Below are 12,207 nucleotides of genomic sequence, written 5' to 3' on the forward strand. Positions count from 1 at the left end.
GATCACATCTGGGCTGGCACCTCCATTCAGAAGTTCCGTCGCAGATCCGGCACAAAATAGCGCTTCATGCAGTGCTTTTTCTTCCGGTAACATGCCAGGCAGCTGAGCCGAAACCCAACGGACTCTATTATAGTCAACGGGGTCTGTTCGGCGCTGTTCAATTCCGTCATAAGATGGACCTGTTCAGCCAGGTGATTCACATTTCCTGCTCCCCGAACAGGACCCCGGCGCAGATGTGAAGGCAGCCTAATAATGGCATGTTAGATTTTTTTTTTAATAAAACTGAAGGTATTCCTGAAATAGAGTACTGCAAAAAAAACAAAATTGACTCGTTACTTACTATATCTCTGCCATTTATTTTTACTGCCAAAAATACCCAACAGTCGATAGTACCCTATAAGCAGATGCTATCTGTTCTAGCTGCGTTCCCTACTGCTTTTCAATATGAAGTGTGCTAGACAGTGTTTCATTGTGGCTTATAAAGAAGCCACAGCATAAGCAGCTGCTGTTTTGTGGAAATGTACACTGAGAATACATTTCTGGTTCACAAATTGCTACTATGTAGTTAGGATTGGAGCCACACCACGATCTATTTAATCTAGGACATTTGTTTATTGTAGGCATGCAATCCAGAAAACCCACGAGATTAAATGCACACGTTAACTTGGATATGGGGCCATTTATAATAGGTGAAAATCAAAAGAAGAACTGGATAGTCGCCTCCATAGGAATTATACCCGAGCTGCTCCACAAACTATAGTGCTAGAGGGTTTTTACTTACACTATTAACCCTTTCCAATCCACTGTCTGATGTCTAAAGACATTCTGGTTAAAGCCTGTACAGCTCTGATGTCGGAAGACGTCCGGCAGGGTATTCTTACTGTATATTACTGGCCAATCCGTTGTCAGGTGCTTCACCGGCATGTCACATACTGATTTAAGGCTGTACAGCTCCGTTGTTGGAAGACGCCCATTGGGGTTCTCTTACTGTATATTGCCAGCCTCTCTGCTGTCGGAGCCTATCCAACATGTCACCTCATGCAGCATATAGCGCCGTTGTATAGCAGCAGAAAAAGAGTAAGCCCCCTAGGAAAACCAGAATACAAATTGAATTGGAAAGGGTTAAGTCTCCGAGCCCCCGTATCAGGGTCTATACTAATCCTTCCAAGATTCCTATAGTTTTTTTTTTATATAATTTGTTACTTAGTACTACCAGGTCTGTATATACTGTAGCACTCCTATGTGACCACAGGACCATTCCGCTCGAAGACTATTTTACAATGCACTTTAAGGTGGTTATCTCAAAGAGGTTTCACTGTAATGTTTGATCTAACTATGGGAAATAAATGGTTCTCTCTGTTACTACAAAATCTCGAATGTCCCCAATAACAGATTGTGATATCACAAGGGGAAAAACAGCTCCTTTGTATTAACAGTACTTGCATATAACCAATGCTGGACAATAAGAATCATGCTAAGTGAATGTTGTACAGTCCACAGGATAGGTAATAAATCTAAGATCTCGGGGAGGGGGGTGGGGGGGGCTCACAGGTCATTAGAAAGGGGATTCCAAGGTTCCTTCCCAATTTCTCCTCAGTGTATGACCACAGTGGAAAAGAGTTTGAATGGAGTGCTGGTCACGCATGAGCACTCCTGCTCCATTCAATGCCTATATGTCCTAAGAAACAGCTTGTGCTGTAGTTTACCTACTGTATCAGCCCCCCAGGCAATGAATAGAACGACGGCACTCATGCTCAACCACTGCTCCATTCAAAATGATCAATACTGTGGTTGCAAAGTAAAGAGTAATGATGGTGCTCCCAGCAGTCATACATTTATCCCCTATCCTGTGGCTAGGTTAGGTGATGTTTTCAGTAAGATAACCTCTTTAATAGTTAAACCGTACCCACAAATTAAAACTGTTCAAAATAAGTTGCTGTGTGTAACTGAGGAGTAGCACTATTTCTGCCCATTATATGTCTTGTATTCCACATTTTTAAGCGGTTTTCCCTTCTGCAAGATCCATCTTTAATTCTCAGTTTCCCCTCAGCTTGTGGGTGTAGACTAGCTGCTACGCACTGCACACAGAGAAGATTAGATCCTGCTCCCTTATCTCTCTGTAGCACATCTTCATAAATAACAGCAGCATGGAAGACATTATACAGCAGTATAGAGCAGGGCAGCTGTGATTTCAGTAGCCATGACTGAAATTATACAGCAGTACAGAGCAGCGTAGCTGTGATTTCAGAAGCCATGACTGAAATTATAAAGCAGTACAGAGCAGTGTAGCTGTGATTTCAGTAGCCATGACACAGTAAAAATTAACTATTGGCTGTAGCAGCATGTCTGTGTCTATCTTCTTTCAGCAATTCCCTCCTCCACCTCTCTTCTCTTCTCCATAGACTTCTATGGGCTGCATAAGACAGCAGCAAGTAAAGACACACCCCATATGCCCACTTACGCGCACACACGTCCTGTAATCCATGTCAGGGTCTCTCTGCTGCTGGAGATGGATTTTACATGAAAAGAGGCAGAGGACACAAAGCCAGAAGGTAAAACACTGGATCAATCATTTCAGCACAAAAATGTAACTTTCTGTACATGAAGTGATTTGCACTTTTGCTAGTTATCACATAAGCCCACATTTGCTGAAAGTACAGTGCCTATTTAACTTCTGTTGAATTCAGCTCTCTTGGTCCATTTCCTTCCCCGTTGCCTCATCCTTGCCCATAGTTTGTGCCAGTCTAGTTCACACCAGTTAATAAACTCAGTGGAAGATATTCCTTTAGAGATTAATGCAGCTTGAAGGAAAGTTACTGAACGGCACATATTAAATTACAGCACTAATAAATTCCTGGAGGCAAATTCCTTGTAAACAATGAAAAACCGATTGTTTCTATATATATTTATACATTTAAGTGTTCTTAACGAGTCATGTTTTCACAGTATTAGGTTTCCATTTCCCTCCGAGCTGTACTGTAGTCGACGTTTCTTAGAAGTCAGGTATGACGAGAGCCCGAAGACTATTCTCACAGTAGGAGTGTTGCATTACTGACTCAGCAGTCTGACGCTTTCCCATATGCAACACTTCCATGTGTTGAGTGAGCAGAGATCTCATTACTCAGGCTGCTTAATAGCTCCGTAACTGCATTAAAACAGCTGAATAAAGTTTGCTATACGGTAAAGTTTTTGTGAGCAAGGGGGGAGGGGAGACGACACACATTTTGTTTAATCCAACAGATGCAAATGGATTAGGCAAATTATGCAAGAAAGCAGAAGTTTTTAATAGGTTTCATAAAGTGTCCCGCCGCACCGAAAAATAAAAATAAAATGTAAAAAGAAATAAATTATACATATATTTTTTAATTCCTCTATATTAAAGTGACTGAAAAATTGGTTGAGAAATGCAGTAGATACACATTTTTTCCAAACCAGTACAAGAAAAAGAAATGGGATCCTAAGTAAACAAATTGAAATTTGCCAATATGAGCATTATCTTACCAATAAGGGTGTACATACTAATAAGACAGCTAATATAGCTACATCCATTCTGTTAATTGATGCTAAGAACCTCCGCTGATGCATCCTATGAAGAGGCCTTAGGCTGGGTTCACATGGGGCGGATTTGCCGCGGAAATTCCATACGGAATTTCGCCGCAGCAAATCCGCATGCGGCTGCTTATCCCGGGATTAGCCAGCCATGTGGACGAGATTTCTCAGAAATCTCGTCCACACGGGACAGCAAATCCGCTGCGGCGCGGATTTGCCAACCGCAGCATGTCCATTTTTTTTTCCCGCTGCGGCCACGCTCTCCTCTATGGGAGCGCCAGCCGCAGCGGAAGAGCCAGTGGCCGGGCCGCTTCAAAACCTCCGCGGGTTTTGAAGCAGCGGTTCTCCCGGCGGAAATCTCGCGGTTTATCGCTGCAGCCAAACCGCGGGATTTCCGTCGGGAACCCGCTCCGTGGGAACCCAGCCTTACAACATTAGCAAAAAGTGGAGTAGGGAATTAAAGGGGTTATCTTACCAAAAATATTCATCACCTATCCACACAATAAGTGATAATTGTATGATTATGAGGGGAGAGTCAACTGGGACCCCTAAGGATCACAAGAACAGCACACCTTGAGCCCCCTAGTGAATTGGGCAGTGGTGCACATGTATGACCATCGCTCCATTCACTGTCTATGGAGATAGCCAAGCAATGTGCTCGACTATCTCTCTTTGCCCAAAGAAGTGAATCGAGTGGTGGTCAGACATGTACACCACACTCCATTCACTAAAGAGACTCTAACGTTTGGCATTCTTGTGATCCCTTTTAGAGATGAGCGAGCATCGCTCTTCTCGAGTAACTGCTTACTGGTCCGAGCAGGCTCGGGGGGGGGGGTGGCGGGGGGGGGAGAGCGACTGAGATCTTTTCCTAGTTATCTAATTTAGATATTAGAAGAGTTACTAAGTACAGCTACCTAATCAAAGACCTAATGGTGCGTCAGTCTTGGCCAATGTATATCTAATGCATATTATCACCTTTACTCTGCTGATGGGTCTGCCAGGTAATGAATGGGAATTGTATGGGCATGTTTACAATCTTTGAGAACTTGGCCTAATTCTGAAACTGATGGGTCTTTCTGATGTCAATTTTTGTTAACCTAGTAACCACTAAATAAAGCACCCACACCACTGCCAACGCTCTTTCCTTCCTCATGTTTTCTAGAAGTAATAGCAATATCAAACCCTGGCTACTTTCCAAGACATACTGAGCTTTTGCTAAAATTAAAAGCATTTAGTAAAAAGTTGTAGTAGTATTAGAAAATTCCCACAAAAAGGAGTTTTAGAAGGGAAATGTTCATCTTCTACAATGTACCTACTGAGAGCATATCAAATATTATTAGTATAGTATTTACCATTGTATAAGGAGGAAAGAAAAGGTCTCTAAGGATTCCAGGAAATTATCTCTGCAATTATGGTCAAAGCCTCACGACTACGTTTTGGGTTTCAGACTTTACAGGTCTCTATAGAACGTCTGAATGGCAGAAAGTCCCGAGTTAGGTCATCAGCATAAATAATGATCCGGATGCCTTGGGCAATGATGCAGAACAAATGTATCAGATGTTCCAAAGCCTCCTTCACACAGTTTACCAACAAGGCATGACTACTCCCTTGGGTTGATTCTTATATCGAACACATCAAGAGTGTTCATTTCAGCAGTAAGAAAACAAATGTGTATCACTTTGTAGTCCAATGCAAAGAAAGTGGTTGTCCTCCTCTCTAGTCTTTGAATTTTTAGTTAACCATTTAGGTAACCAGGTTAAAAAAAATCAAAAAGACGTGTAGAAAATCCTATATAACTATTAAATAATAGACTTTGTAATTCTAGTTTTACTTTTCAGTTTTCGGACATCTGCTCTTCTTATTGACCTAATCAAAAGAACCCAATATATTAAACAATTCCGTTCCAAGAAGCACTGCTAGACTTCAGCAGTTGAAGACCTAGATTAAAAAAATGTAAATAGGCGAAATATGTTTTCTCATATCACGGATACCGAATTTAAGAGATAATATAAGGCTTAAGCATCGAAATATAGTTAAAATATAGACTGGATTGCATTCAGACTAAGGTCGGAATGGTGGGTCGGTGGAGCAGGAGGACACCGGTCATTGAGGAGAAGGCTCAATTTATGGATAAAAATAAGAAACAATGCTCTCACTTTAAATTGCTTTCTACAGCCATGGTGATCGTACGTACACATATGGACGTTACATGCACACATAGAACATACATAGTCATCAGCCATGTATCAAATGTCCATATTGCTGGGCGAATCAGGGCTGATAGAAGAGCAATTGCTCATCAAGAGCTAAAAGTTACAACCAGATCAAGGAGGTTGTCTGAGATATGAAAAAAAAATTAAATAAAAGGTATGCTCACTGGTTTGATCCCCCGGCTGCACCTACTGGGCTTAGTATACATGACTGCAGTGGAGACAAGACTGTATACATGTGACCCCGAAAGCCAATTGCTAGCCTTATAGGTCTCTTGCCATACACCGCTGAGGCCAGTGACTGACTGCAGCAGCCATGTATGTATATACGGGCATAACATAGATGCTGTCATATAAAAAAAGTCCAGAGGGGAGGACCAGAGCGGCAGCAGATCAAACCGGTGAATAATGTTCTTTTGATATTGTAGAACATTTCCTACCCTCACTGAAAGTTTTCAATATCTCAGACAAACCCTTTAAAATTTCATGATCTAGGGGACGGAAGGGGCAAAGGATGGGGGGAGTGAGTCGTGTTCTCAAGTTCAGAAACCCCTATATTGTAACCAAGAGAGCCTGGTAAAGATGACCATAATGTTAATTTTTATTGTCAAGACTGGGATCAGAGCCAGTTAGGACACAGCAGGGAAACTGAAACCACATACAGTCTGTGGTGAGCGGTGGCTTGTTTCATATACTTACAAACCTTTCCGAAACAAACTTTCACAAATTATTTACCAGTAACGAAACAGTTAAATTTCACCTGTTACAGCCCAATACTGCTATACCACTACAACTACATTTCCTAGAGCTGATCCAGGAAAGGAAAAGACAAGAAAGTGTATAACGCACACTAAGCAGCGTATATGGAAGCTTCTGGGTCCCTCCAGAGACCTATTGTTAGTAATAAGTCTAAGAGTTTGTAACATAATCTCATTACTTATTGAAGAAGAAAGCTCAGAAAGAGAATCACCCACCAAATCTTCTCATTACGGTGTTATATAGTGTATTTTTGACCAATAGTTAAGCCTGGTTGTATAAAGTGTATGCTCCTGTTTCAGGGGTCTGCCTTGGTGACATGCAAGGATTTCCTTTAAGAAGTGATGGCCACATTCTTTAGCAAGGATTAGTATGTAATTCCTACATTTGAACAGACTGGTCCTTTATAAATGTTAAAAAAAGTTGAGGCATCTGCAGTGGGCCCTTTAGGACCGTGTGGTCAACAAATGTCAATGCCCAGCATGGTTGTTATAGTTCAACTATGTACAGGATGACTCAAGATGAATGGTGCAAAAGTAGAGCCGATTTATTTATGCATGAACTGACATATAGGATGGCATAAAAAGACAGAAAAACTCTTCAAGTTTTTATTGCACCTTAATGATAATCAATGTGGGTGCCATTAGTGACATAAAACAATGCACCTCCACTGCAGTGGAATCAATAACAGAGGGTATGCCAGGACGTGTCTGGGCAGAACTGCACTACTGGCTTGACATCAGCCGTTTTCCCCAATGGTGCCCACATCGAGCATCCGTAAGGTGCAATAAAAACTTGAAGAGATCTTCTATCTTATCATGTCATTCTGGCTGCTGTATGACAGTTCATGGATCAATAAATCAGCTTTACATTTGCATCATTCTTTCTGAATCACCTTGTACTAAAGTCATAAAGTTAATGTGGGTCAGAAACGCTATCTTTTCTCCTTAGGGAGAGCAACTATATTATAAACTAAGTGAGGAGACTCAAATGGCCACGCACGCTCTTCTGGGTAATATGCAAATAAGGGAGAACACAGACAGACCTTAGAACTTCAGTTAAAGACTCACATTGAACACTAATGAGATACAATGGAAAGCTGGTAACAACAGGAGTGTACAGCTCTGTTTAGGACTATGGCTTTCACAGCTATACCTTTAATTACTAAATAAGAAATTAGTATCATGCAACCCAGTGCAGACCACTACAACATTAACACAAGCAACTTGTGTGTTTTTATTTGAGAACAATAATGCAATTATACGTCTCAGAAAATTATGCAATTGTAGCAATAGTTGAAATTGCAAAGAAAAAAAAAAAGATTATTGTCTACAAATATCCACCGTGAAAAATCTATTGTGTCGCTCACATTAACATTTAGTTCTTCTAGCAGAATGTCAACTCTTACCCACATACGCGGGAAGTTTTTGCTTCCTGCAGTTTCGTATACTGCTGAGTGTAAATGATCATAGAAATAGAATAAGTTTAAACAACGTACGAGAATAAACATAACAGCTTCTAAAATACAAAAATTGCTGGCCAGTATGGATGGAAACATTACGGTGTATTCCTGAGATTGCATTTGGGGCCTTGTTCATACAAGACATTTGACTCAGTTTAAGGTTCTGCTTAATTATGTGTCAGAGCATTAACCCTTTGCAATCCAATTTTGGATTCAGGGTTTCCTAGGGGGCTTTCTCTCTCTGCCATTATACAATGGCGCCACCTGCTGGTTAGAGACAGTACTGCAGTATGTGACATGCCTGTGAGGCACCTGACAACGGATTGGCCAGTAATATACAGTAAGAATACTCTGCTGGACATCTTCCGACATCAGAGCTGTACAGGCTTTAACCAGAATGTCTTTAGGCGTCAGACAGTGGATTGGAAAGGGTTAAAACAGAAGCCACAACCCAGTGCTGGACCTGTTGTAGGATTAAACCCATCGCCCTATAAAAGTGTCCTTTGGTGTTCCAATCTGATGCACAGGTAGGTTGTTTTGACCTCAAGAATAGTGGTGCCTGAGGCTCTATTCTTGCCGCCACGTCTGATGGACTTGCTGGCAATAGCTCCTGTACAAGTGTGAACATAACCAATAAAAAATTACTAGAAATTGCTTTAGGGTCCTTTTACAGAGAATGACTGTCAGGCGCTGAAGTGCTTTCACACAGGAGCAATAATCGTTCACCGAATGGAGGCGGAGTGCATTGGAGATGGCTTTAAGCGGTTAGCCTCCAATGTAAGTAAACAGGCAGTCATTCATAGATGAATGACTGCCTGTTTACACGGGCCAATCGTCATTAGATGTTTATGCCTGCATAAACGGAGACACGAATGATAAGCAAATGAATTACCATTGAGTCACTGGTAGTGTTTACGCTGAACGGTTCCATGTAAAAGGGCCCCCTAGTGTTAAAGGGGTTGTCCCGCGCCGAAACGGTTTTTTTTTTTTCAACCCCCCCCCCCCCCCCCCGTTCGGCGCGAGACGACCCCGATGCAGGGGTTAAACAAGAACACCGGACAGCGCTTACCTGAATCCCCGCGCTCCGGTGACTTCTTACTTACCTGCTGAAGATGGCCGCCGGGATCTTCTCTCTCGGTGGACCGCAGGGCTTCTGTGCGGTCCATTGCCGATTCCAGCCTCCTGATTGGCTGGAATCGGCACGTGATGGGGCGGAGCTACACGGAGCCGCTCTCCGGCACGAGCGACACCATTCATAAAAGAAGAAGACCCGGACTGCGCAAGCGCGTCTAATCTGGCGATTAGACGCTGAAAATTAGACGGCTCCGTGGAAACGAGGACGCTAGCAACGGAACAGGTAAGTGAAAAATTTCTTATAACTTCTGTATGGCTCATAATTAATGCACAATGTACATTACAAAGTGCATTAATATGGCCATACAGAAGTGTATAGACCCACTTGCTTTCGCGGGACAACCCCTTTAAAGGGCTCATCAGAAATTCATTATTCTGGGTATATTTATTTTTTTATCTTTATGATGCTATATTTTTTTCATTTTATTTAAAGAAAATCTGTAAGCTGTTTTGGGGGCTATAAACAGAATATACTATTAAATATGCATAGTTATGTTGACTGTATGGACACGCTTCTTTCTTCTCAGCATGTCTCCACTTAGCAGGTATCAGCCCTTAGGTGCAGCCCGTGTTATATGCAAACTAGCTGAGCACAGTCCGATGGGCGGTCCACCACTGCCTGCTCTCTGGGCTCTCTTCCTGCCCATTGTTTCAAAGGCCACCCCATGTGCGAGTAGTGATGTCTCCAGCTCTGCCCGCTGGAGATGTCATGCGGTCCAAAGACACTGAACTGATGACTGTGCATGCTCTGTGACTTCTTGGCCCAAACTGATGACACGCTATCAAAGGTATCAATACATTCAACAATTGTACATTTATTTTTATATTAGGTTTATAGCCATGTGACAGCCTTCCCACAAAGGACATTTACTACCTATCTGATAGATGTAGGATCACTCGGTGCCCTGCCAATAGGACCCCCACAGTCACTAGAATGAGCGTCCCAAGGAGGAAGAATTTGAATGAGCGGTTGTCTAGCATTTGAGGCGACATTCCATTCACAATCTATGGGAATGTCGAAAACAGGCAAGCATCGCTCCATTCAAACTCTTCGTTACCCTGGCCGTGAGGTGAGAAGGTACAAGGGTGTTAAGGCCCCATTCTAGTGATTATGGGGGGTCTGTAGTATTTATACATAGTAATTAGATGCCTTTTTCCAAACTGAATAACCAAGGTTTTGATAATGGGTACTGAAGACCTCGTACTCCATTTCCTCCGTAGGCTGCCCACTGTGAACCTTCTCCAGTTCCGGTATGTCTTTTTTTCTAAACTGGTGGCCAACATGGTATAAAATATTCCACGTGAAAACTAACAATTGATTTGTATATAAATACAACAATGTTTTTATCATGTGAATAGAGGCCCTTTTTGATGGATCCAATGATGGTATTTGACTTGGCAGCAGCTGCCTGGCACTGACTGCAACAGTTCGGTTTACTATCTAATAATATCCTCAAGTCTTTTTCCCTGTCGGTGTTACCCAGTGTTTTCCCACTGAATCTCTGACATTTGCTTTCCTGGCACAAGGGCATAGCCTTTATTTATCTTTGTCAAACCTCAGTTCCCACATCTCTGCTGAAGTCTTTGAACGGTTGGCAACCCTTGGTTGACTATCACCTGCGCAAGTTGAAATTCTTACCCCATAAGCCTTTTACAAATATGTCAAAAAGAACAGGACCCAGTAGTGACTCACCTAGCAAACCACGAGGAACTGTGAACTAATCTTCACGTGTTGCATTTATAACCACCCTCTGCTCTCTATTGTTCTGACAGGTTTTTAAGTAATTCATCTGGTTTTCCCACAAGTCCCGGCATACTCCTTTTATGTGACAACAGTACTGAATGCTCTTGAAAAATCTAAGTAACGTCCTCTGCTTTACGGCCCATTTACACGTAATGCTTGTCACTCAAAATTCACTCGCTCGAACGTGCACAATTTTTGTTACGCCGAAACGCGAACCATCGTGCATTCGTTAGTCGCTTATTTTCAGCCTGCATGAAGATCAGCACCGGCTTGCTCACTTCTCGTTACCTTTAAACGCTCCCTGCTCAATGTTTCACATAGGAATATGAAGCCCTGAACGAGAAGTCAGCGATGATCTGCCCGTCTAAACATTCTGCATGAATGCAAGCAACTGCGAGTGAATTAGCAGGGATGTTACTCGCTCGTGGACTCGACCAAACGAGAATCGTCCCATGTAATAGGGGCGCTACTCCGAAGCTCAGGTGAGCGCAAACATTTACCTTTCAGGAAGAGCGGACTGGCCTGTGTATATTCCTTGTGCTTTACTTGATTTTGCTGTCTTTGGCTTTCAATATGTTGCTTCACTCTGCTATCGATTGTGTCTTTAAGTAACAGACAAACTTCCTGAGTAGTAAATCAATAAGATTATTAGTTACAAGATTGAGTAATGTGCGGCACATAATGCTTCACCTGAAAAATATGTCCGTGGTTACAGAAAATCAATAAAGATTGCATTCTTCAAATACTCTGTCGTTAAAGGATCTCTCATCATTCACTTTTTTGTGGGTTTCCATTCTACAAATGTATTGTCTTTTTCTACTCTAATTTTTAGATTATTTTTAGTTAAGTTAACCCCTTAAAGACCAAGCACCATAAATTTACGGCGCTTGATCATGGGCTTTAATTCCAACCAATAGCAAAAATACAGCGCAGGATTAAAGCCTCCGCTACTGCTGACAAGCAGGAACAGTTTGGGTCCTCGGCTGTTAGACACAGACAAGGACCCGGAGGAGAAGGTAGAAGTGGTTTTTATTAAGCGATATGTGCTAAAAAGTGAAAGCGGAAGTGTTTGTTTCGCTATGTGACCCAGGGTGTGGGAGTACCCTGGCTTCCGATGGCAAAATATAGCACCAACAGTTACTAGCAGATTATTTAGGGATATGTATTATTAAAAATCTATCTATTATGATCATGATCAATAATAAATCATTGTGGGGGGCGTGGCCTGGAGTGATCCCGAGACGGCAGTGAGTGAGTAGGCTCCGCTCGGCGGCGACTCTCCGCAACACCCACAGCAACTAGTGGACATTCAAACCTTACCTTTCGCAAGGTAAACATCTGGAGACCATGGC

General features: G+C 42.3%; 1 protein-coding gene across 1 annotated transcript in view; it reads right to left on the bottom strand.

Moving 5' to 3' along the window:
* Positions 1 to 12,207, bottom strand: part of SLX4IP (SLX4 interacting protein) — a 137,768-nt gene that overhangs the window by 64,612 nt on the left and 60,949 nt on the right. The window contains exon 4 of the mRNA XM_066595644.1: positions 11,356 to 11,479. Coding sequence (XP_066451741.1) covers positions 11,356 to 11,479 — 124 coding nt within the window. The remainder of the gene's footprint in view (positions 1 to 11,355; positions 11,480 to 12,207) is intronic.

This window comes from Eleutherodactylus coqui, chromosome 3 (assembly GCF_035609145.1).
Source record: "Eleutherodactylus coqui strain aEleCoq1 chromosome 3, aEleCoq1.hap1, whole genome shotgun sequence".
Classification (NCBI taxonomy): Eukaryota; Metazoa; Chordata; class Amphibia; order Anura; family Eleutherodactylidae; genus Eleutherodactylus; species Eleutherodactylus coqui.